Source organism: Ceratotherium simum, chromosome 2 (assembly GCF_057802395.1).
Source record: "Ceratotherium simum simum isolate JZ-2026a chromosome 2, ASM5780239v1, whole genome shotgun sequence".
Classification (NCBI taxonomy): Eukaryota; Metazoa; Chordata; class Mammalia; order Perissodactyla; family Rhinocerotidae; genus Ceratotherium; species Ceratotherium simum.
Window position 1 is genome coordinate 97,156,778 of NC_141901.1, and position 27,738 is coordinate 97,184,515.

The 27,738-nt window shown below is 36.6% G+C and overlaps 1 protein-coding gene and 1 pseudogene across 5 annotated transcripts in view; both read right to left on the reverse strand.

Annotated features, from left to right (window-relative positions):
- Positions 1–5,395: 5,395 nt before the first annotated feature.
- Positions 5,396–7,020, reverse strand: LOC101393464 (glycerophosphodiester phosphodiesterase 1-like; annotated as a pseudogene).
- Positions 7,021–7,466: 446 nt separating this feature from the next.
- Positions 7,467–27,738, reverse strand: part of EFCAB7 (EF-hand calcium binding domain 7) — a 38,777-nt gene continuing 18,505 nt past the window's right edge. For 4 of the 5 annotated variants that reach the window (XM_087449576.1, XM_087449580.1, XM_087449560.1 and 1 more), the window contains 8 exons: positions 27,317–27,458; positions 23,961–24,070; positions 21,496–21,653; positions 20,478–20,611; positions 15,577–15,725; positions 10,876–11,085; positions 8,733–8,840; positions 7,467–7,731 (listed from right to left, as the gene is read on the reverse strand). In XM_087449576.1, the coding sequence (XP_087305702.1) occupies positions 7,657–7,731; positions 8,733–8,840; positions 10,876–11,085; positions 15,577–15,725; positions 20,478–20,611; positions 21,496–21,653; positions 23,961–24,070; positions 27,317–27,458 (1,086 nt within the window). In that variant the 3' untranslated portion in view covers positions 7,467–7,656. The remainder of the gene's footprint in view (positions 7,732–8,732; positions 8,841–10,875; positions 11,086–15,576; positions 15,726–20,477; positions 20,612–21,495; positions 21,654–23,960; positions 24,071–27,316; positions 27,459–27,738) is intronic. The other variant, XM_087449583.1, reaches the window with a different exon arrangement.

Genomic DNA, 27,738 nt, shown 5'->3' on the forward strand with positions numbered 1-27,738 from the left:
ATCATTATACTTCTATTTCTGCAAAGATTACATCATGTTCACCACCCAAATACTAATTACAACCCATCACCATACACACGTCCCGAATTATCCCTTTCGCCCTCCTCCTTCCCCCCTTCCCCTCTGGTAGCCACCAATCCAATCTCTGTCTCTATGTGTTTGTTTGTTATTATCTACTACTTAATGAGGGAGATCATATGGTATTTGACCTTCTCCCTCTGACTTATTTGACTTTGCATAATATCCTCAATGTCCATCCATGTTGTCACAAATGGCTGGATTTCATCATTTCTTATGGCTGAGTAGTATTCCATTGTGTATATATACCACATCATCTTTATCCATTCGTCCCTTGATGGGTACTTAGGTTGCTTGATGGACTCTATATATTGAGGGTGGGAACAATGTCTAGCTTGTGCACCTCTGGAGATGCAGTAACTAAAGCAATGCTCTTTACATACTGGGCACTCAGTAAGTATATGGTTAACTGACCTATTGCCTATGATATTAATAGGCAGAGACACAATATAGGAAATTCTGGGAAAAGTGAAAAACATGACAAATGCCTGAAATTTCCTCCCCCGCCCTTTTAAATCCCTCTTATTCCTTCAAGATCAAAGTTCTAGTTTGTCACCCTGATTCTTCCAGCCCATGCTAGCCTTTCCAACTTGTCCAAACTTGTTCTATCAACTTAGTCTAATATTTTAGTGTAGTACTTCTCAATATTTTAAAGCCCACACCTCATTTCCTTTAAAAGTTATTAAAGTGCTTCTTTTTATATTGTTTAAATTTTATAAATTTTAAAATACATTGTATTGCATGACTAAAAACAAATCAAAGCACTACTTAGCTTCAAACTACACTTCCTTCCTTCAGTCCTCCAAGAGAGACTTATCCTCATCTCCAAAACTGGGCAAGCCTTCTCTTTCTCTTCTGTTCCCATACCCTCATCACCAGTTTATGCTTAATGGTCAGTGTTTACTAATTTAAGACTTAATACTATTCCTTAATAGGGTAACATGTAACTCATTTCCTCAGCTCTTTCTTTTCCCGAGCACAGAGATCATGACGACTATTTTTCTATTATAACTAATACAATAGGTAACAGACACTTGCTAATTGGGTGTCCCTGTGTACTATTCAACAGCCTACTCATCTCCTAAAATTTTTATTGCCTGCTAAGAAAACAGTTCTTTCAAAAGCTAAATCCAATGTTATAAACCAATGTTACTGCAATAAACAAAAAATTAAAAAAAAAAAAAAAAGCTAAATCCAATTTTTGCAACAGATGTTTAGAAAAGGCACAGAGAAATTTACTTTTTAGTAATCCTGCATACTCATATCTGAAATTGCCAGAACGCTTACAATGCTGGTATTCTGTAACCGGCACAACTGCATTTACCTTACATGTTGACATTAGCCTCATTCAATGACTGAACTTAAGCTGGCCTTGAATTTAAGTCAGTTGATCTTCTGTCAAATTGTAAAGGAAAGAATAAAATCAAGAATATGCACAAAATGTTGGATATTTATCAATTGTGTCTAAAAGAAATTGAGGGGCCGGCCGGTGGCGCAAGTGGTTAAGTGCGCACACTCCGCTGCGGCGGCTCAGGGTTCGCCGGTTCAGATCCCCGGCGCGCACCGACACGCTGCTTGTCAAGCCATGCTGTGGCAGCGTCCCATATGAAGTAGAGGAAGATGGGCATGGATGTTAGTTCAGGGCCAATCCTCCTCAGAAAAAAGAGGAGGATTGGCATCAGATGTCAGCTCAGGGCTGATCTTCCTCACAAAAAAAAAAAAAAAGAAATTGAAAAATATATATATTTTTTAACTTGGGGGGCATGGAACCATACTTCTAACCCCTTTATAATATGTAGGTCTTCTTTTTAACATTAATATGTATCTTTAGAAATGTATTATGTAAAAAAAAATAGAGTACCTATTTTTAAAGTATAAAATTGACTTTGGTCAAATATCACCAACATAGGCAGCTCGTGAATTATTCTAAAGAATTGAGAATGCCTATTCTTTATATTTCTTAGACAATACTAGCCACAGCTAGTACAGACACTTCAAAGCAACCAAAATCCTTTGCCCCTTAGACTTTGAGCAACCATCCCCAGTTCCTGACTCTTAAAACTGTCTCTCCATGAATCTCGTCTACATTCCCTAAATCAGTTCCACTCTTTGCCTTATTTCTCCTCAAATCATTATGCAGTTCTTTTTTTCGCCCAGAAATTAAGCTAGGCTGAGTAGCAAAGACAGGCTTCATAATACTGTGTAAAGCTAGCAGGGCTGTCTCTATGCCCTTATACTTGTAACTTCATAAAGAAGTGAAAGTACCTTTTTAAGAGCAGAAGTATCCACTTCATCAGTTAAAAATAATTTTTATGTATTCTCTAGTAAGATGGGTGTATATGCCTGTGTATGGATATACCCATAGTATACAATATATTTCACCAAAGCAGTCTTAGAAGTCATAAAGGGCTCAACCCAGTGCTGAGAAATATTATCAGTCTCTCTCTCTCTCTAATGAATAATAAAATATGCTCACCCTCTGGTGGCCAAAATCAGAAATACATTTCCATTTTCCTGGATTATATCCCAAATATAACTAATGTGGTATATTGTTTCTGTCTTATATTTAACCTACTCCAAAAATAAATCTAAAAGAAGACCACTGGCTTTAAAAAAAAAAAACAGGTATACTACAATATCTAATGGAAAATCAACAAAATTATTAAATATAAGAATTGCTTATAACATGACAGCATGTGGTACTTAACACTAATTTGGTTTTCAGGTATCAGAACTGCAGAATTTTAGAGTAGGAAGGAATTACAGTGATCATTTAGTCTATTCCCCTCCCGTTTAAAACTGCTTCTTAATAATCAGTGAAAAAGTTAAATTTTTATTTCATTTTGTTTGTCATTTTTTAATCTGTTAATTAATAACATGAAAAACAAAGTTGGGGTAAATGGAATTGAATAATAATGAGGCTTTTTTTTATGTTTCTATTTTTAATTTACAAATAGCCCTAAGAATTAGGAAAAATCCATGCCACTTGTAAGTTTAATATTTATTGCATATCTGTTATGGTTTCTACAGTGTATGCTGGAATTATAACTGTCCCTGCTTTCAGCCCAGTGAAGGGTGCAGATAAGCAGTAATTCCTGTACAGTAGGATGAGCGCTACAACAATGAGTGAGCACGAGGTATTAGGACCATCAAACTGGTCTTGGTGGGGAGGGTAATCAGGAAAGGTTCTTGGGAAAAATGACATACTTGCTGAGACCTGAAGGAAGAAGAGGGAAGAGGGAGGGAACAATTATTCTATAGGCAAGAAGGAAACATTACACCCAAAGGGCCTGAGGTGACAGAGAATGTGGAAAGCTGGTGAAACTACAGAAGTATGATTGAGAAGAAGCCTGAAAAGGAACGGTCGGAAGTGGGAAGAAAACCTGAAGAACATGGTATCCCAGAAAGGTCGACAATGTCGAACACTGGAGAGAAGATGAAAATATCCACTAGATTTAATGACAAGGAAGTTATGATGTCCTGGAGGAACAAGCACTAGTTGAATTAACTGGAAAGAATGAATGGGAGTCAAGAGAGTGAGCCTAGCAAATTTGGACAGTTCTTTCAAGTTCTTGCACTGTGAAGAGGAAGACAGAAATAACGTAGAGATGGGGAATGAGAGGTTTCTTAAAGATGAAGAGTCTAGAAGATGTGTCCATAATCATGGGAAAAAGCCAATATTGAGGGAGTGTTTGTAGATAAAACTCATTCACAGGGAGCTACAATGTAGATACTAAGGAGATAGGCAGGGATGTGACCTAGAGCACAGGAGAGACTTGGGGCATCCAGATGTCTTTTTCGTAAGCTGGATCCTTGTGCTTTTTAAATTAAACCACATGCAAAGTTACCTCTGAAAATAATAGTCAATCTGTGTTAACTACCCTGAGAAAGGAAAGCACCTCTCAAATTTAAAGAAGACATTCTTATATGGTTAACCAACTATATTGGGTTTGATAAAGAATTACTATTAAACTGAGGCAGGTACTTCAGGACTTGAATTAAGTTTTTCTGTATATTCTAGTACCAGAGTACTGAAATAATCCTTAAAAAATCATTTACTTAAAGGTCCAAAAATGTAATCCAGTTTATTATATTCATTAACTAGCTGATTCTCTTGGATTTTCATTCACTTGGAAGAAAGTTTAACTTGAAACAAAATATCTTTGTCTTTTCCACTATTGAAAATGGGACCATAAGAGAGTTTTTTTCCCCCTCTAATAAGTGACTAATGGGAAGAAAAATAAAGGCTTGGCACGTCTAAGTGGTGACAGTGGTGGACGATAAGTCTTAAGTACTCACTAGTCCCTTTCTTGAGTCTCCATGTTCTAATGATACCACCTACCATCCTACTCTAAAAAACCTTTTAACAACTTGGGGCAAAGACAACAACTTTATTATATGCTTTGGGTAATATAGCCATATAATTAATTTCCTGCAACTCAATACTTTGTGAAATGGAATATATGGTCACATTTATTGGATTTACAAAGCATTTGGCAATTAATAACATGCTTTCATGTTGCATTACTTTTTTAAGACATCATCTGAAAAATTCAAACTGCTAGATAATGACAACTCATTTTATAGATGTCTAAATCAAGGGCCAAAATTCCAAATGACATTTAAACTATGTGCTAGCATGTACTAGGTACAAAAATAATACACTGCCATACTGGTATTCATATCTCAAACGCTGACCTTTACTGGCCAAGTATCCTGTTACTGATACAGTTATACACTTCTCAATTGCTTAATATAGTTTTTCACGTGCTGTGCTAGTCATCAAGTGTTATTTAGATTTAATTCCTACTATTTCAAAATACATTTAATTAGAAGCAATCCACAAGTAAATTCACTTAAAAAATTACTTTCAGAACAAAATATTCCTACTGTTGTGATTAGATTTTGGCTTACTATAATAATTTCTCCAAATTTTGCTCTAATTATATTTTCTGATTGGAAAATCAGTATATAACTAAATGGCTATTTCTGCATTTACATTTTCTTTTCTTTTTTCCTTTTAATGATTTTATTAGTATGGTCACAAGTTTGATGTCTACAGTACATTGATAACATAGCTGAACACAATATTTGAAATAAATCACATAATTGTGGCAAGTTTTAAAACGTCATTTCCCATGCATCTGCATCTGCAGCCCCACCTTGCACAGCTCAATCGTGCTTATCCTCACTGGGTTTCAGTGCATGCCTCAGCGAGGTCGGGGAAAGGAGCTATTGTGCCTTTTGCAGACCCAGATTTTCAAGAGCAACAGTGTGGATCTCAGGCATTCCATGCAGCATGGAGGCAACACCGGGTTTTGCTTTGGTTCAGGTAAAAATGCAATTGTCGATTATCGCTTGTGTGAGCCACTTGATCCCCCAGGACTTGGGCTAGCACAAAGGGTATTTTGATATCCCTGCACGAGGCCAGCAGGCAGTTTCTGTACATGTGTTTCCTTCCCAGGGGAAAAGTCTAGATCTGAGATGCACAGGCTTCCAACACGCTGTCAGTGATATAGCTGGAACTAAGAAGGGATTTGTGTAACTTTTTTTTCATCAAAGGTATTGAGGGGTAGCAAGACACGCCACCCCAAAAAGTGCCACTCTGGCGTGTAGATTGTTTTGAGCTGAAGGCAACTGAGACCCAGTAGACTCAGGAAAAGCTTTTTACCTCCTCCTTAACTGCCTAAAAGGATTTAGATAGGGGGCCGGTACCAGGAAGACAGCTATCACCAGAGGCAACTTTCTATACCAGAAAGACATATCTGCATGGCAAGGCAAACTTCGTTTACCAGACATGGGCTCTTCTCATCTTCCTGTGAATTGTCTCCCTCCCCTTTGAAGCCCCAGACCCCCACTCCCTTCTTCTTCGCTCAGGATGGTAAACAAGCCTCAACCGCCTGACTGCTTTTGAGTTCTCACGTCTTCGTGGGGCTCCCATACATACGGTAATTAAGCTCATTTTTCTCCTCTAAATCTGTCTTATGTCAGTTGAATTATTAGACCAGCCACTGAACCTAGAAGGGAAAAAGGGAAAAATTTTTCCTCCCCAACAGTATTAACAGTCCAAGCAACAATCTGAATGCCTTTAGCTAATTACTTCTTCAAGTAGTCCAGGGATACAAAATCCTTTTGCATGAGGAAAGCTGAAATTCCATATGGGTACCACAAGATATTATGCATGCTCTAATGGAGCAAAATGTCCTTCACCACAAACACGGACTGAAACAGAAAGTATCATAGCACACTTTCCCATCTCCTGTACAGCTAAGGCTCCACGGTCTGAGAGTTAAAGCCGTTACCATATTCTGATCTGTTTGTCTCAACTTATAGACAACTTCTGGCAAGAAACAGCAGAAGATATTATTATTGTATGGTTGAGGAAACTCCATGTACATTTTCTTTAGAACATCAGCAGCCATATTTGCACGGCCTCTGACATAAAAGAAGATTGTGAGGTTATGGTTCAGGTACTCTGCACCAGCTTCCCGCAGAGTTGGGGTCTTCTCATCGGGAAATCATTCCTGAATCTGTGATTTGCTGCAGGATGAAGTTTTCTAATCTGTTCAAATGTCAAATCACACATTGACCAGTCCCATCAGTGTTCCTATCTACCGTGCTATGGTGCATTGAGACAGGAATCCTGTCTCAAGTAAACTCAACGTCCAACGGCATGCCTGTCGCTCCAATCTTAGCTGCCTGCCGAATGGCCGCCAGTGTGGGTGAGGGTGGAACTTCGTCCCCGGGCTTGAGCAGCTGCAGCACCCTGCAGGAGGGCAGCAGCTCCAAGCTGAAGAGGCACAGCAGGAGGTGGAGGCTGCTGGTGCAGAGGCAGGCACTGAAGGGCTGCATGTCACCAGCAGAGCAGCAGGAAGGAGCGGGGCCCGGGAGGTCCTCCCACAGCCACTGTCTATGACCACACTGGAGGGCAGGCCCCTGGGGCAGGACAGGGAGAAGCCAGGGTGTGAGCCCAAGACACTGGCCATAGCTGCCCCATTTACATTTTCTTTTAGGTTTTTTTTTTTTGATAAATAAGATAAACCAAAAGTGCACAGGATTTTGTAGAATTCATTGAGTATTACTTTTTAAAAGCTTACCTGTAATTTTATTTTATTTTTTTATTTTTCCCCTAAAGCCCCAGGCGATAGTTGTAAGTCATAGTTGCACATTCTTCTAGTTGCTGTATGTGGGACGCGGCCTCAGCATGGCCGGAGAAGCAGTGTGTCTGTGCGCGCCCGGGATCCGAACCCGGGCAGCCTGCATCGGAGCGCACGCATTTAACCGCTAAGCCACGGGGCCGGCCCTGTAATTTTATTTTGATTTACTATTCATAAATGAAGTGTGCCCAGATTTCTCATTAAATTAATAAGAAGGCCAAACAATAAAAATATTATTTATATTTTAATAATAAAGTATATAACATGGGCATAAAATGTAAATGCATACAAATTAAATAATTATTTATGTACATCAGTTAAATTGATTAGCATTTAGTTGACCAACAAACAACAGACTAAATCTGAAATAATTTTTCTTAGTTTCACAGTCTCAAGTAGGATTATTTCCTAAAAACAGTATTTAAGATATAAGGGAATACACACAATAATATATCCATTCTTGTCGTTCATTCAGAGGCATTACATGTTGACAAACCTGCATATAAAAATAGAAAGCTTTTACTTTCCCTTTATATATTGTTATTTTTGGCTAATTTTTCAATAGAACAACATTTCTAGACCCTATGTAAAAAATATCCCTGTGCAGATAAAATTCTTTAATATTTCTTCTTGGCAGAGACCCGCAACCTATGACCTGATGTCTAACAGGATAATCCAGCCTGAATTCTACTCTGATAGAGCAGTCAATAGCTGGTGTGTGTGAATGTGGGGAAAGTGTGGGGTGGAGAGGGGAGTAAACACTTTTTCCTCACTGAGACTTAGAGCATTTTCTAAAATCCTCACGCAAATAATGGAGAAGATAATCTCTCTTTATCCTGCTCTAGAATGTTTAGGATTTCATGGACAATATGAAGGGAGAAAGGGTAAGAAGCGAAAGCTTTTTCCTTTCTCCCTTCTCTAGACCAGTTTTAGGGTCTACTGACCTGCCTCTGCCTTCGACCTCCTGCTAAATCAGAAACCCAGAGTTCTGCTGACCTCAAAACTACAGCGATTCCTGGCTCTTGACTTAGTTGCTTACCTAAAATGCAAAGGTATTTTCTATTTCACGTAACTTTAGAAAAATCCTAATAATGTAGATAAAAATATTTTGGAATATCAAGATTCCTATTACTATTAACACTACTTTGTAATTCTACATGATGTTCAAAAGTGCTTTCATGTACATCATTTTATTTTTCTCTTTACATTAACCTTGTGAGGTACCTAAAGCTGGTGATATTATATTAATTTTACATTTAAAGAGACAGGAACAGAGAGGTTGAGTGAATGCCCCATAATCACTCACCCAAACAGTGAGGACTAGATTAGAACCAAAGTCTCCTATCTCCCAGAATAGGATGATACTAATACAAATATCATACTTAAAATAATTTTCTACTTTATTTCATATCTACACATTTATTCATAGCATTAATAGCAAAGATGTTTTTTCAAATTGATAAAACAAAAGGCTTTAGTTAGAAAACAATGTGTTACCATTGTAGATTTTGGTGCCACTTCGACTGCAAATATGTTGAGTCCTCTGTTGTTTACGCAGTTTTTACTTAGCTCATTGTTGATGTGAATAATCACTTTATTATCTGACTATAAACACAAAGATTTCATAAGTTGCTAGTCTTTTCTTTAATAAATACAAATAAAATGATAATTACAAAAGACTTTGTAAGTCTTGTGATAGAGGTATTGACAGGGTTCTATAGAAACAAAAATATTAGCTCAGACTAGGGTATCAAGGAAGACTTTATGGAAGAAGTGATCTTGAGATAAGAGATCATAGACAATAGAGAGCCTCTAGGATGCATAGGAAGCAAGGGGAAGCAGAAGGAAGCTGATAAGTGCAAGAAATGCAGTGGTCAAGTATTTCCTGCTAAAGAACCTGCAGTCACTGCCTAATGACTACAAAGGGGAAGTATAACATTGATTCATTTCTACCCAGATTCATTTCTCAGCTCTTCTACTACTTAGTTGTGTGACCATTTGCAAGTTATTTAACGTCCCTGTGCTTCAGTTTCCTTGTGTGTAAAATGGGGATAGTACTTACCTCGTTGGGGTGTTGTAAGAAGTGAATGCGTTAATATATGTAAAGTGCCTGCACACTGTAAGCTCTAAAATATTATTATTACCTCCTTTTGGTGAGGGGAAGTTTAATTTTCCTTAAGGGAAAAGGAGGTGGTGGAGGGTTGAGAAATGATAGGTAATCTGCAGAGCAGAGGGACAACGGTAAGGCAGTGACTCCCTTCTACCCTTTTAATCCTAATAAAACACAGAGGGCAGAAAGGGAAACATGCTAGATCTTAGGAGTCAACCTCCAAAGCTTTATGATCCATTTGAGGATTGCACTCTACTAGCTGGGGACCCTAGCTTATTTCAAGTCCAAACTCCTCTATCTCATTTTCAAGATAACATATATAATCTGGACCCATTCTGCCAATGTTATTTACCTTCCTAACACTCCTCCAAATAACGCTCTCTGTTTCTGCAAAGCAGCTATTCTCACTCTTTCCTCTATACTTCATATTAACCCTTGCTCATGCTTCTCCTTATACTGTTTCCCCTGCTTTTAAAGGCTGTCTCTCTGCATACCTAAATCCTAGCTATCCTTTAAATCCCACACGACAGCCCCCTTCCCCTCATCACGAATCCTTCCCCAACTTCTATAGTCCAAACTAACATCAACTACAAAAGATACAAACACAGTAAAACTTACACGAACAGTACTATATAATTTAACATATAATTATTCTCTGATTTCTTTTAAGAGTATTAATTTTGTCTTTCCATCCAGCCTATAAACTCCTTGAAAGCAGAGACCATGTTACTTACCCTTTCTGGTGGCCACCGTTGTGACTAGGAGAGATAGTTACATAATATATACTCACATTGACTCAATACTCAGCCAAATCTTAAGCACTCTAAGAAATTTACGGCAGACATAAAAATAATATAAGTCTCACCCAGGAACTAAAAGAAATAAGCCAATAGTCCTAAAAACCCAGCCATCTTGAGTAAGATTTAATGAAAATTTATAATTTCTAAAAAACTGGGTATCTCTGACTTTACGAACTTATGCATGTATTCTCTTGATCTGCAATATTAATAGCAGCAGGGAAGATGGCCAAAGCTAGAAATAATTGGCTTGATTAAAAACGGTCCTGGACAGTGGAATATACTTAGTTGGATAAAATGATGATAGTCTATAGGATTTCTGATATGGCAAATTTTGTGTGAAAAATTGGGCTTAATTTTTTTCTTTACTCTGTTTATATTTCTTTAAAACATGACGTCTATTATTTAAAATAGTTGTGTATGTGTGAAGACTTTTAGTAATAACTTAAATAAAATACTTTGTACCCAGATTATGCTCTGTCTTCATAGATTTCTAATTTTCATTGGAGAAAAATATTCTAAGAGAAAAACAATTATCTTAAGCCTTTAAAAAAATATAAAAATTATCATGCCCAGTTTGAGTTAGAAACCTGAAGAGACAGAATAATTGCCTATTATAAATATTATTAATGTAATGGGATAGTTAATTACTGTGCAAGAACAGAGTAAGAAAGAAGACGGAACATATTAGTAAAGACTGTAGTTATAAGGCCAACCACCTCACAACTGATACCTTGTTTTCAATAACTGACGTTATCCAGGTGTCACGCTTATAAGTATGTACAATTATATTTTCATAGCCATCCATTACTTTGGCATCGCCTTTGTTAAGGACAGATTTACAGATGGCCTTCTCAAGTTGCCCACTGCACGCCTCCATGTGGACAGCTTTAATTCTTGGCTTGCATTTGTCTGCATAGATATCAATGACAAATGGGCACGCCTGATGTGAAAGAAAAAGGAAACCTTGTTTCAGCCTTTTTATAGAATTTAAAATAAATCATTTATTTTTAATATGTTTATCATATGATTTAAGAAGAGGCACTACACTTTCCAGCTTGTCCTTCTGATATACATTTTGAGGAAAATTTTAGTACTATGAATTGAATAATAAAAGCATAAATTCTGATTTTTATGGAAGCATATTATCAGTTATGTTCACAGAAAAGGAAAGAAAACTATAACTTCTATGAAATCAGTAATACACCCTTTAAACCACAGTACCACCTCTCCATTTGGTTTAAAGCTAACTTCTCAGGGCCAGCCCCACGGCCTAGTGGTTAAGTTCAGCATGCTCTACTTCAGCAGCCCAGGTTCATGGGTTCAGTTCCTGGGTGCAGACCTACACCACTCATCAGTGGCCATGCTGTGGCGGTGACCCATATACAAAATAGAGGAAGATCAACAGATGTTACCTGAGGGCAAATCCTCCTCACCAGAAAAAGAAAAAAGCTAACTTACGTCATATTAACTACTTAACTTCCTTTTCTAACTTTAAGGCTAGAGAAAGAATGTTTCAAAGGGCTCTAAAGAAACTATTATGTTTACAAATGAAACAATGTGTGGATATAAAGCACTGAAAAGAACTAAACGCAAAAAATAAACTCATAGTTCAAAGTTAGTGTAAAATAACCTTTAAGATCTGAAATCTAAAAAGATTTTCTGCATTTGGAAATGGATTTTTCTAATGTCTACCTTTTAATCTTTACCATAGCCGACAAGATGCTGCACACAGTAGCTTCTGCCTCTCTTGCCAACCCAGTCTCCTGCCTCGCTATGCTCCAGCTACTCTGATCTTCCAGATCCTAGAACAAAGGAAGCTCTTTCCTATGTCAGGGCCTTCGTTTGCAGTGTTCTCTCTGCTTGGAAGATTCTTTCACATCTTTTGACATGTGTACCTCCGCCTCCTCCTTCAGGTTAAAGCTTAAGTGTCAACCTCTGCAGAGAGAGCTGCTCTGGTCTCATCTCCTTCACCCCTCTAATCCCACACACACACTGTTCTTCTCTACTTTGGCCTCTGGCTTGTTTCCTTCAAAACACTTTTAAATGATTTTATTTATTTTCTATTAATTAATCATTCTCCTTCATGGAAGGCAGGAATTTTGACTATTTTATTCATCACTGTACCCTCAGTGCCTTTATTACTGGTTTACCCCATGGTAGGCATTCGATACACATTTGTTAAATAAATGAATGAATTTACACACATTGATGATCATATATATATATTTTTTTTGGTGAGGAAGAACAGCCCTGAGCTAACATCTGCCAATCCTCCTCTTTTTTGCTGAGGAAGACTGGCCCTGGGCTAACAACCGTGCCCATCTTCCTCCACTTTATATGGGATGCCACCAAAGCATGGCTTGCCAAGCGGTGCGTCGGTGCGCGCCCAGGATCCGAACCGGCGAACCCCCGGCCGCCGCAGCGGAGCGCACGCACCTAACCACTTGCACCACCGGGCGGGCCCCTGATGATCATATTTTTATTTGGGGGCAAAAGATAAAAGTCTGAAGTTAGTAGAACATCAGCATTTCTTTTTCTTTTTTTTTTTTTGGTGAGGAAGATTGGCCCTGAGCTAACATCTGTGCCAATCTTTCTCTATTTTGTATGTGGGATGCTGCCACAGCATGGTTTGATGAGTGGTGTATGTCCATGCCTGGGATCCGAACCCGTGAACCCTGGGCTGGCGAAGTGAAGTGTGCCAGCCACTCAGAACCTCCAGAAGTAGACAGTCCACAGAATTAACTGCTAACCCTAAAACCTTTGAACAGGCATGACCATATGAAGTAAGCAACTTCCTCTCAAGACCACTGGAACAAGGTTCTTCTCTAAGTTATGCTCTTCCTTGCGCACTCTTGTTTATTCATAGTGTTCCTCTCTACTAATTTAAGGATGTATTTGTCTGGCTTAGCCTATCACGTTCTCCTTATTGGTAATAATGACTTGCCTAAGTCTAGGCTTTAAGGAAAATGTGCTTGAACTATGAGCAATACAAAATGCAACACCTACTATTTGTCACAACACCAAGAAACAATATACCTACAGTGCCACTAAGGATGATTACATCTCCTGTGCAGCTCCTATGTGGAAATCAGACTATGTAATGCCAACCCAGAACCAAGGTAAATTATCCCGTACAGCTGTCAGGCCATTTCAAGGGTACGACTCCTTAACACTCTCAATGGCTTACATTTCCCTACATATACTGCAAAGGAATAAAACCCTTTCTGGAAAAAGACTCCTGAAGACAGCAATCCCATTCACAGCAGTTACATCACTATAGGTGGTCATCAAAAAACTGGTCCCCAATGTTGGCTGACATTAACATAGCCTGAACCCTGGGGACACAACAAGCCAGTATCAGTTCTTTCACTCAGAAATTATAGATAATAAAAAGCCTTCATTTTCTTTTGACCAACCAGGGAAGGGTCTGCACTGATGCTAATACTTTGTGTTCTACCTGGATTAACACTACAAGTAAAACCGTCTACAACTATAAAAGGCTATACAAAGGAGACTTAGGGAGTCCTTGGGACTTTTCTTGGCCAACCCTGGAAAACCTAGGGCCATGATTCTGGGGGGCCCTCCAGTCCCTTCTTATAATACTTCTACTTCTACTTGTTTGTCTCAGAGTTTAAATTTCATCCACAATCTTAAAATGCTTCTGTACAGTCACTGTCCCAACAGATGACTTAAAGACAAAAACAGGATGAAATCAAGATAAATGCACAAACTGAAAATCAGATCTTCACAGATGAAACATCTTCTTCAAAGAGAATCAACAACAGTAAGTCAATCTTGATGGTTTCCTCTCTAGCTTTAGCTGAATGAAAATCAAAAGGGAAGGCTGGGAATAAAAAAAATTCTGACAAATATAGGAAAAATCTGATTATTCTGTTGTCATGGTAACGAGTAGTCATCAGAACTGGTTTTAAACCTGTTTGATTAATCTGCAACAACTTGCCTCAGTGAACACACTTTAGTAAGCCAACCAGTGTCAGCTCCTTGCTTTTGAAAGTCAGGCAATCACGGACAGACTCACATCAGTGAATATAGTGCTGAGTGCCAACCATCAATAGTCTCGCCCAAGTCACCATGCTTCCCCCAAAACCCTACATAACTAAGATGAGCATTCTGCTCTGCATGGGGAGACTGTACCTGACCAGCATAGCTCTCCTTTATAGTAAGCAATCAATTTAGCTTTGTCTTTTTATGTCAGTTATTGAGTGGTGGTCTCACCATCCTTTGACATTTTCAATGTATACATTTTTTTACCATTTGAATTTTCAATGATATGACTATATTACCTATTCAATAAATGAATAAATAAAATTTAAATTAAAAAAGTTTTATCTCAGAAATCCTTCTTGCCTATGGTTTCAAAGGTCAATGACATCAGCAAATGTTATAAAATGTCTTAAAGTGCTCTTAACTAATTTCTCTATCAAGTGAAAGCATGTGTAGCAGACACAATATTATTCATAGATTGGATGGTGATTTTGCACCATGGTTAAAACGTGGGGTTCACTGAATGTCAGGTTAAAGTAGGGTGTAAAAAGTTACTACTTACCTCCTAGTACTAACAACGGCAAAAAAAAAATTATAAAGAACTTCTCAGAAAATAGGCCTATGAGGGATTTTGAATGATGTCAAAACTAGGAATTAAACCAAAGTCTCAATACATCCAAAACTTAAAATTTGTTGATGCTTGTGTTACCCTCCTAAGTTGATTTATTTATAGAAAGGACAGATACTATTTTTAATTTTAAGAATATACACAAATGTATTGTTATCTAACATGTGGCCTGAAACTCTTAAATTCTTAATTTTAAACCTGACACAAAAATATAGAATTCAAGAAATAAGGCCTTTTATTATTCCTCCGGTTTATTGCAAATCTTGCTTAATTTCTACACCTATCATGTTAATAAATAATAATAGTGATAGCTAATACATACAGGGCTTTATATGAGCCAAGCACTGTCCCAAGTGTTTTACAAATATTAACCCAAGGAGTACACCTATGTAAACAGATCAAAATTCCAGTTCTCATACAGACACCTTCCCCTTATTCTAAGAGAGCCTTTATTCTGTTAGGACAAAAAGTTTCCCTATAGAAATGAGACTTCAGCAACTCAAACAGCCACCACCAATTAAGAAACATAATTTTTTAAGTTACCAATTTTTTTCCTGCATATATATGCTCAAACTCCTTTGTTCCTGAATTGCTTAAATGTTGGCAGGAACTAAACTTCAGGTAAAAATTGGAACTTGCATAAAGTAGCAGAAATACGCTGTTGCACCCACAATTCATTCATATACTGAAGTTCAAGGATTTGAGTGCTCAATTCAAAAGTCATGTGTCCAGAAAACGTTCATGGGGTATAACAAGTATGTACATTAAACCCAATGTAAAACTTTAAGATCACTTTACCTCTGTTAATTCCAGAGCTTTATTGTAGCCCATGGAGTACAGAGTCACCCAAAGGTCACGAGGATCTCCTTCTCGATCATTGGCTTCCATTAGATTCAGATCCATAAAGCCCTGTCTTGTTAGTTCATTCTTCTTTGTGTCAAAATTCTCTGTTAAAACAACCAAAAGTTTCTTTCTTATGTAATTTTAAAATTCATACGTTTAATAAAATGTCTACTACATATTATTATTAATAAATGTTTACTTTAAAGGAGGCCTTATGAATCTGTGAGCCATGTAAATGCGGCTCATACATGCTTGAGAGATACTGTTCTAATTTCCCACAACTCAGTAAGCACCATCATAGTGCATGATTTAGTTTTTCAACAAAATCCAAAGTTATAAATAATGCAAATATATTCCAAAGTTAGAGAAAATTGTAATTTTTCTGGATAAATTCTAACCTGCCTGCTTATGTAGAGTATATACTGATATATATTTCAAAAAATTCAAATGCTTCATATATATTTGCTACTTAAACCCAGCAGAACCTGGATGCATTTGATGTAATACCCCCAAAACTACTAGTGTTTCAAAAAGAGAAATGTGGATGGTGCCAGATTTAAGGAAACTACTATATGCCTAATTGCTCTAATTTTAACCAAACTGTCTCCAGCTCCTTAAAAAACGGTTAGATAATGGCGAACACTTTAAGTTCATAAATGACTCAGACAAATCTAAGTATGTCCATTTTAACATTTTTTGCAAGCAAAACTAAATTCACCTAGAAATATCTAGACGTATAATTCCTGAGTTTGTCTATAATATAGATAATAAACAGCTACTCATTATGGATTATTTTCTGTTAACTGCCCTACAACAAGAAAGAGATACTCTTATTTGAGATATCTCTTTTGTACGTATTATTGTGAGAAAAGCAGCAGAGACATAACCGTTTAAAACTGGCTGGCTAGGGCCGGCCCCGTGGCTTAGCGGTTAAGTGCACGCGCTCTGCTGCTGGCGGCCCGGGTTCGGATCCTGGGCGTGCACTGACGCACCGCTTCTCCGGCCATGCTGAGGCCGCGTCCCATATACAGCAACTAGAAGGATGTGCAGCTATGACATACAACTATCTACTGGGGCTTTGGGGGGGAAAAAAATAAATAAATAAAATCTTAAAAAAAAAAAATTGAGACAACTGACAGAGAATTAGAAATAAAAAAAATAGGGCCGGCCCCGTGGCTTAGCGGTTAAGTGCACGCGCTCTGCTGCTGGCGGCCCAGGTTTGGATCCCGGGCGCGCACCGACGCACTGCTTCTCCGGCCATGCTGAGGCTGCGTCCCACATACAGCAACTAGAAGGATGTGCAGCTATGACATACAACTATCTACTGGGGCTTTGGGGGAAAAAAATAAATACATAAAAATTAAAAAAAAAAAAAAAGAAATAAAAAAAATAAATAAACAAAACTGGCTGGCTAACAGTTTAAAGTGTTTAGAGTTGGAAAGTGACTCAACTTTTGCAAGGAAAAAAAAGTAAATGTAGATTAAATTAGATCATAGAGAGAAATGGTAGCCACCAAAATGGAGGCTGGAGCTACTACGTAGAGAAGCAAGAGAAGCTACTACGTAGGGAAGCAAGATATATATTTGGTATACAATATGAAGAAATTATTACTTTCAAGAAAAATGTATCTAGATACTGTACTACTGAGACTATCAATAACTAACCTACTTTTAAAACTTAAAATTCTAATCCTTCATTAATTTTTTAAAAGTTTATTGATACTTGACTTCATACCTACTTTAAAGCTACAGTAATCAAGACAGTGTGGTATTGGCAAAATATTAGATCTGTGGAATGGCATAGAGAGCTCAGAAATAGACCCATACAAATACAGTCACCTGATATTTGACAAAAGAGCAGTCAACTCAATGGAGAAAGGACAGTCTTCTCAACAAATGGTGCTGGAACAACTGGACATCCACATGCAAAAAAATAAATCTAGACAAGGACCTTATATCTTTCACAAAAATTAACTAAAATGGGTCATAGACCCAAAACATAAAACTTCTGGAAGAAAACAGGAGAAAATCTGGGTGGCCTTGTGTTTAGCTATGAATTTTTAGATACCTAACATCAAAAGCATACAAACCAAAAGCATCATCCACGAAAGGAAAAATTAATAAGTAGGACTTGATTAAAATTAACTTCTGCTCTGTGAAAGACACTGTTAAGAGAATGAAAAGACAAGCCACAGAGTGGGAGAAAATACCTGTAAAACACACATCTGATAAGGACTGGTATCCAATATACACAAAGAACTCTTAAAACTCAACAGTAAGAGAACAAACAGTTCAATCAAAAAATGGGCAAAAGATGTGAACAGTCACCTCACCAAAGAAGATATACAGATGGTAAATAAGCATATGAAAAGATGGTCAACATCACATGTCATTAAAGAACTGCAAAATAAAACAACAATGAGATACCACTACACACCTACTAGAACGGCTAAAATCCAAAAAACTGACAACACCAAATGCTGATGAGGATGTGGAGCAATAGGAACTCTCATTCATTACTGGTGGGAATGCAAAATGGAACAGCTGCTTTGGAAGAAAATTTGGCAGTTCTTTCAAAGTTAAACATAGTTTTACTGTACTATCCAGCAAGCGTTGAACTAAATGAATTGAAATGACTTGAAAACAATGTACACACAAAAATCTGCACAAGTGCTTACAGCAGTTATATTCATAATTGCCAAAAACTGGATGCAACCAAAATGTCCTTTAATAGGTGAATGGATAAACAAACTGCAGTACCTTCATACAATTGAATATTATTCAGGGCTAAAAATGAGCTACCAAGCCACAAAAAGACATGAAGGAAACTTGAATGCATATTGCTAAGTGAAAGAAGCCAGTGTGAAAAGACTATATACCGTATGATATTCCAACAATATGACACTCTCAAAGAGGCAAAACTGTAGAGATAGTAAAAAGGTCAGTGGTTGCCAGGGGTTTGGAGGGATGAATAGGTAGATGAATAGGTGGAACACAGAGGATCTTTAGGGCAATAAAATGATTCTGTATGATACTGTAATGGCACATACATGACATTATATATTTGTCAAAACCCACAGAACTATACAACACAATGTAATCTTAATATAAACTATGGATTTTAGTTAATAATATATCGGTATTGGTTCATCAATTTTAACAAAGGTACCACAGTAATGCAAGATGTTAATAATAGGGGAAATTGGTGGAGCAGGGAGAAGGGATATATGAGAGAGCTACTCAGTCTTTACTGTAAACCTAAAACTGCTCTAAAAATAAAGTCTATCAATAAAAAAATAATAAAAATAAAGGCTAAAATAAAAAATAAAAATAAATTAAATCTAAAAAAGTTTATTAAATGATCTCATAGATAAATAATGTTTTCTTATTAAGGGAAAGGATAAATAAAATTAATAGTATATATGACTAGAAAGATAAAACATTTCAAAACCTAAAAAGCTCATTTTTTTGCAGTATTATTAATGTTGGTGAAGGAGACATTCCCCCCAAATCATTTTTTAAGTCAACCATTCTTGGGGATTTTTTGTATGCTGTTTAAGGTTCTGGAGCCTGACTGCCTGGGTTTGAAACTCAGCTGTGAAATTTTCTTGCTGTTATTTGGTCAAGTGACTTACCCTCTTTGATTCTGTTTTCTTATTTGTAAAAACAATAATAATAGTACATACCTCAAAGAGTTGATGTGTATAAGTGCTTCCACCTGGTACACAGTAAATTCTCAAACTGTTAACTATCAACTCTACCAATTTAATTAAACTAAAATTTTATTTATCAACAACTTTACCATAAGAAAATCCTAATTATGATTCACTCTTATGGAATGTGCTCTAGTGCCAACAATAGAGAATCAAAAGATTATATCATTAAAGTTACCAGATGATTACATCTTCCTAAAAATAATCTATTATGTGTATTATCAATCTTGTTAATCAAAGTTTAATATTATAGATCAATATACATTTCTTGTTATTGATTAAACTATATATAAACTCTCAGTTAAAAGAAATATATTTTCAAAAAATTTTATATTACAATATTTCTACACTTCTTGCTGTTTAGATAAACAGATTTATCAGACTCCCACCTGGCTCACTGACGTTGCCAGGCTCAGCCCATTTTAAGAACCGGAGGAGTAGGACACATTACTAGCCCGGTGACAGCGATATGTGAGTTCAGCTCTCTCCTGCCTGCATTCTGGCCTCCTCACACTTCTTGTTCTGTGATCTATAGCTGGCTATGGCTTTTTGGTTTTCCCCTGACCTTTCAGTCCTTGGCTTAAATAGACAAGCCCCACCCTCTTCCCAGACTCCTCCTAAGTGATAATCGACTTTGCCTCTTTCTCAGTATTTATCTTTGCCCATCTTGGTATTTTTGGCTTCCATACCTCCATGAATGGACTTCTTAATTCAACTCAAATACGAAAAACTAAAGAATTCTTAACATGTATAAACAACTTCTTGGAAACCTCTTAATTTTTAGTAAAACTCTAGCCTATTAGCTCTTTGCTGCCCTCTCCTGGGCACGGTTTTGGGCTCTTGACCACGTCAGTCCCATTGGTGTCAAGAGCTAAGATCAATCTAAGCTCCAACTCGCATAGGCTGAAAATGAAATTAGGATGAAGTAATTCATATCTTCTTTGAACTTGAATAGTACACCAACTATCAATTTAAGAAAAATAAATGTTTAAGTTTTTATGGTCTATAAACAATGCTACTACTTTTAAACTGTCCTAATTGCTATAATAATATTCCATGGATAAGTTTGACATTTTACGTCTTAAGGATAAAAGGATGCTACATAATTTTTTATATACCCATTAACAAAAAGAAAAGTGCTTACCTCTGCAGACAGCCCAGGCATCTTCATCACATTTCTCACCACTTGTTCTCAATTCAAAAAAATTATATTCTTCAAGACTAAGAAGACCATTTCCATCTAAATCAATTACTTCAAATATATCTGATAAAGCTGACCTAAAATTATAAAAATAGGAAATTATTTCTTGTCTCTAAGGCAACTAGATTGAAGGTTTCTATGAGAATAACTTTCAAAAGGAAGTAATATCAAGGCATTAAACAATTTTTGTGAACTATAAAGTTAATCTATCCAAATGTATTTTTGACTCAGTCTAGCATTACATGAGATAAACAGGTTTCTAAAGCAACTGCAGTATCTCAACACACAGTAGGAACTTAGCCAACAGCAGTTCCTTTCTTCTTTTCTCCCTTCTCCAATCTACTTTCTTCTTCCTGTCTACCAGATCTTATTGGGTGTATCTAGGGCATGGGAGAACTACCAAAGTGTCTGGATTTCATATTTGACAGTTATCTGAGTCAACACTGCAATCAGCAGGATCTATTTCTTTTTTTTTTTTTTTTTTAATTTTATTTATTTTATTTTTTTCCCCCAAAGCCCCAGTAGATAGTTGTAGGTCCTAGCTGCACATCCTTCTAGTTGCTGTATGTGGGACACGGCCTCAGCACGCCCGGACAAGCGGTGCGTCGGTGCACGCCCGGGATCTGAACCCGGGCCACCAGCAGCGGAGCGCGTGCACTCAACCGCTAAGCCACGGGGCCGGCCCAGCAAGATCTATTTCTAAGGCAGTATCTAGTGGGGGAAAAAATCGGTAGATGTGTGACTCAGGTTGACTTGCCAAACGTGTGGAACCCAGAAATGAATGGCAATCCCAGACTCGTGAATGGAAGATCACTTTCAGACGCCTAGTGAATGAGCTGAGTTATTGAATTACAGTCTAAGGGTGAGGGTGGCAGCTGGCCAAAGGAAAGGATGGAAAGCAGACTACTGATATATATCCAGTCTAGATGTTACAGTTCTAACCTTAATAAACAAAACTTACCTAAATTCCTGTGTAAGAAATAATTCCCCTGTTTCATCTCTATACACAAGCTGGGCTTCTTCTGTTATTGGTTTTACTTCTTTCCTCAGCCTACAGCCAGTTGTGGAAGGAATTAACCAGTACATTCCAGGTCCTAGTTCACCAGTCCACCCAAACACCTTTTCTCAAAAGAATTAAAGGAAAACAACCACCACCATGAGTCTTAATAACTTTTAATCTTTCTTCAGAAAGGGAAGCATTAGAAGTAATTTTTAATCAATTTTCACCAATTCTATTATGGTTCTATCAATCTTTTACAGGCTTCAAAATCTTTTTGTTAATGGTAACCCTAGTACAAGACCATCAGATGTAGTTCTTTATATATTTTAAAAACAAATACCTAAAACTATAACAGGTAAGAAGTTATATAACTTCTAAATCTTCCCCATTAATCTTCAAAAATGTTTGTAATGCAAACATCTTCAATAGGAAGCAAAGACAGAAATCCTAGAATAATTTTTCCATGTTACAGTTCCCTAATTTGATTTAAATATATGATTTGTAAATAAGATTTCAATGACACAAAATAAAAATTAAATATATTTTAAAAGAGTTCACTATTTGTATGAATTAGCCATACTTGTAAGAGTCCAATTATGTGGGCAAAAGCACTGGAATTTTACTATTATTTATGTAATACGGACTACAAAACAAGATGGCAGAATTCCAGATAAACCTACCTTATACAAAATTCTTTTCCATCACAGGATATTTATAATGAGCGCCAGGACATTTGTATGGCAAAATATTTTACTCTCCTGTTCTATAAAAGCAAGCAAAATGGTCTCTCTCCATGGACCTTCCAGGTGCTTGCTGGACCCCAATGGCTTTCTATAAAACCTAGGGGTTGTCTCTGTCAAATGTATTAAATCTAAGCATTTTCTAGTTACGTATAATAGCTAAGCAAATAGCTATTCACCCTTCAGCACAGAAGAGCCCTAGAGAATTCTGTCTGGTATTGTGTTCAAAAACTCCTTTCAAAATTGAAGTATATTTTAGGTTATCCTGGTGACTCATACAAAATAAAGTTGCTCATCTGAATTTTGGGTTCAGCTCTATTTCTGCCCTCACAAGTCAGAAGAACCATAATCATCCTAAAGTGACCACGTTCTATTTTGATACAAGAAGCAATCCAATAAAACTGAGGGTCATCCTTTGGAAACCACAATCTTTTAGATTAGCCAGATGCAGAATGATATCCAGGAGTCAAAAGCAGTTCTTTCTGCTTCCTAATATATGTTATCCCATGAACCTCCCTTATCTCCACATATAATTTTGAATTGCCACTGTGGATGGCAAATGGAAAGTCTTTCACAGGCACAAAACTCTTCTTAAAGAAAATAATTGTGAAACTAAAACTAAACATAAAAAATCCTTTGTAAATATGACATATTACAGATAAACAGAAGCCTATATAAAGAGGCAAATAGAAATTCATTCAAACTTTATTACAGGCTTGCTATGTACTAACATTTTTACACATGCAATCTCATAAGAAAGTAATTTTATCCAAAACAAAATGGGAAAAGCTATTGTTTTATACAATGCTTTATCTTGAACTTAACTTTCTAGTCAGTTTTGAAGAAGAGTTCAGTCAAAACATTAACTTCTGTCATTTTATTTGTTTCTTGCCTATAAGTATTCTTGTCCGTTAGGAAGCCTACAATAAAGACTTTTATATAACATTCCATCAGGGAAATGTTTGTCTGTCTTCGGACCTATATAAAGATTAAATATGATACTGCAGTAAGCCCTTGAATAGTATTATTCCTGTTGTTGTGTAGCAGATGTATTTTGTAGTCCTCATAAAATAAATAGCCACATTTATATATCTGCCTCACATATTTGGCCTCTGAGTAAATATATAATTAGAAAAGGTCAGAACAACTCCATGGGAAACATATAAAATCATTTAAAAGCATTTCTTCAGATCAATCTATTTTTGAACCCTATAATACGAGTCAAGCCTGAGGATAGTAATCTTGAAGTTTCTCCTTTTTGCAGTAGTAGTTTAAGTAAGACAAACATCTAAAGCAATTTTTTCAAAGTCTTGAATTGCTTATATTTAGGGGGAACAAAATCCACTGGCATCAATCATCTTTACTGAGTATAACAAAAAAAATTCACATGTGAGACATCAGGGCATTTAGAGAAGAGGAAAGTGAAGTACAATGTCACACAATTTATAAGTTATGAAACCAAGACTGCCAATCAATCCTCAATTCTTAAATCTCGGCAAACAATAAACATTCCTTCACAAGTAATAAAACATATGTAATATGCATAGTGTTTAAGTACTGTATATATCTTAACTGGAAGGGAAGAGACAAAAGTTAAAAAATAATAAATATAGAAAAACTATTATTTTCCCCAAATGGGTTCATACCATATTTTTAAATTAAACATTAGAAAATAAATATGTATACTTCTCTATTTCGTAGTTCAGTAAAACACATGAGCTGTAGATTTGCTTGACTTTCATTTTCCTTAAGAATATACAAGGTAGTATCAACTGATAACCAAGGGGATGGTTTTCCTATAAACAAAAAAACCCAAACATCTTAAAATAAGCAATCACTACTTACTCTTTCCTATCTAAAAAAGAAGTTAGTGCTTACTTTCCTCTTTGGATTGTTTTTTTTTTTAGAAATACACATCCCATTTTTATATGTAAACATCACAGCATTTGCAATAAGGCACATACCTATATACAGTAACCTTGTTAGAAACATTCTCTATATACACACTTCCTAAAAATTATAACTTTTCTTGAACTCATCAGAGGGTTGAAGTTGCAGGGCAACCAAGTAGCCTGAAATTCAAGGAAAAACAAACCATTTCAAAGAGAGATGGGATGCCAGGACTGACTTACCTGTGGAGAAGCATAGGAGGAAGAGATGTCAGACACGTCTATGTGCTGACAACTCCAAAATGTTTACCTCCAGCTAAGATGTTTCCTCTGAACATTAGATCCACATAACCAACTGCCTATTTGACATTTCCACTTGGATTTACGTATCTAAAACTGGCCTTCCACAACCCCTTAAAAAAACCCGTCCATCTACACTCTTCTCTATCTCAGTTAATAGCAACTCATTCCTTCTGGTTGCTCAAGCCAGAAATCATCTTTAACTTTTTTCTTCTTTCACATATCATAACCAATCCTCAGTAAATCCTATGGTTCAACCTTCAAAATACATCCAGAATCTATTTCTTAGCCCCTTTACTTTCCGGTTCAAAGCACCATCAGTCCTCTCCCAGAACTCCGCAATAGCATCCTATCTGGACTCCTTGCTTTCTCCTGAGGACCCTTCAGTCTATTCTCAATACAGCAACCTGACCGCTCTTGTCAAAATATAAGTCAGATTATGTCCTGTCTCTACTCAAAATCCTCTCATGGAGTAGAGAGCTGGAAGAGAGTTACTCCCACCCTAACAATAAGAAAAAGTGCATGAACCACAAAATCATAACTTTTCTTGAACCCATCAGAGCTGAGGTCACAGGGCAACCAAGTAGCAAGAAATCCAAGGAAAGATAGACTGTTCCAAGGAGAGATGAGATGCAAGCTCTGGCTTATCTGTGGTGGAGCAGAGGAGGACAAGATGTCAGGTACCACAACAGCAGAAGAGGAGAAAAGGCAGAAGAAATATATGAAGAAATGAAGGTAGAAATTTTTCTAAAAATAATGAAAGACAACAAGCCATAAATCCAACAAACTCAGCGAGTCCCAAGCAGGGTGAATACCAAAAGAAACCCAATAACAGCATAAACAAGAAAAAGAAAATACACCTAGACATACATTCAAACTGTTGAAAACCAAAGGTAAAGAAAAAATTTTGATGGCAGCCATGGGATAAATCCTCCTAAAGTTTCTCATTTCTCTCAGAGTAAAAGCCCAAGGCCTCATTATAGCAAAAACAAAACTACCTGATTTTGTCCTTGTTCCTCCTTGTTTTCACTTCCTACTACTGCCTCCTTACTTACTTCATTCTAGCCACCATGCTGTTCTTCTAACACCAGGCACACTCGCACCTCAGAGCCTCTACCTGGAATGCTCTGCCACCTCCTCCACTCGTCACCCATCCCTTCCATCACGCCTACATCCACGGAGCTTACTCCTTTGCTTTCTGTGGAAGACAGCAAACACGGCTATCCCTCTCTGTATCCACAGTCCTTTGCAATGTGACTTTGCAGTTCCTCCACCAAGAGGTCAAGTCTATTTCTCCACCTTATAAATCTGGACTTGCCGTGAACAACAGAATGTAACAGAAGTAACGTGGCAGTTCTGAGCTCAGGAGGTCCTATGGTGCTTCTGTATTCTCTCTCAGATCTCTGTTGCACCATGAGAACAAGTCCAGGCTAACTTACTAGGGGATAAGAGATTATATGAGGCAGAGTCAAGTTGTCTCAGCTGAGACCCTATACAGAGGAGCACCCAGCCAAGATCAGTTGACTACAGATGCATGCATGAGCGAGCCCTACAGAAAAGCCAAGCCAGGCTCAGATCAAAAGAACTGTCCAGCAGACTTGCTCATGAGCGAACAAATGTCTGTTTTAAGCCACTGAGTTTTTGGTAGTTTGTTACGCAGCAGTTGATAATTTGTTACGCAGCAGTTGATAATTAACACACCTTTTTCAACGTCTTTGCTCAAATGTCAACTTCTTAATGAAGCATACACTAACCACTCCATTTCACTGGCAACCCATATTCTCTCAGCATTCATAATGCCCTTTTCCCTCAATGTTTTCCCCATAGCACTTATCACCTACTAACATAAAATGTCATTTACTATTTATTATGTTTATTATTTATTGTTTGTTATATAAGTTCATAGGGGCAGAGATTTTTGTCTTTTTTATCCTCTGATGTATCCTAAGCACCTAAATGATACTTAGTATAGAAGACCCTTAATAAATATTTGCTAAATCAATGAATAAAGCAATCTGCTTTGTAAGAATACAGAGAATTAACAACTACATTGAATTTGCATGCCTATCTTGATAACTTTTATCTGAAAAATTGTCATTTAAAAGTATTAACTATCAAATGTTGTAAGTATCCTATAAGATACACAGTGAAAACTTTCAGAATCTCTGTTTAAGGAGGGAAAAAGAATGAGAGTGGGGAAGAATACTTTAGTATGAAAATGTTTATATGTAAACATAATAAAAGAAAAATAAAAATGATATTTAGAACAATCAACATTAAAAGGATATCTAGGGAGAGCACGCTTATAGACACTTTTACTAATTAAAAATTACATAATAACCACTTTGGACACTAGGAAATTATTAATTTTATGTAGCATTCGTGTAAAAAAGAGAATATTATCATGAATGGAAATATTATTAATAAGGATAGGACTTTGAAGGTATTCAAAATTACTTGCGGTTCATATTGTCCCAAATTATGCTCCTATAGAACTTCTCTTAAACATATTAATTTTAAAAATTGATAAATGGAAAAAGTTAAGGATAAATTAGCAAATAAAAAGTTCATTCTATGTCATGAGGAAAGCAGGTAACATTTTGTTCTTGTTTTTAAATGAATTAAAATAAAACATGCTTTAAACATATACAAAAAGCATTTTACTTGCTTTGCATAATGCAATAACACAGTCAATGTATAAACTAACTCTTTCTTTCTTTAAATGTGTGTAACCATATGTTTCTTAGGCAGATTATTTTCTTCATTAACTGGGACTACCAAATACCTACAAAAGTATTTTCAAAGAGGGCATAAATTGATATTTTAAAAAATAAACAGAAAATTTAAACTTGCCTTCAACTTGACTCAAGTTTAATGGCTTAATTGTTAAATAAACCATGGATCTCTGAGCTATCTGCATCCTGTATTGATGACTAATAATTTCACCATCTTCTTCCAAGAAAAAGCAACCTTTTGACTGTACACATTGCCACTCCTGAAATGAAGAAAAAAATTTTTTTCAAACAGTATTTAGTAAATGTTTCCAGCAGGCATAGCAATGAGGAGAAACTTGAGGAGGATATAAAAGAAATGTCAAATAGAGCCATTGCTCTCCAGGAATTTGCAATGTCATTAAGAGATTAAAAATAGGCATGACACAATTTGATTTTAATTGACAGTAGTACATGGTTAGGACAAAAGAAGAATTATATATGCAAAATAATATTATATTACAGTTCCCAAAATAGTGCCTGGCACACCGTAGGTGCTCAATA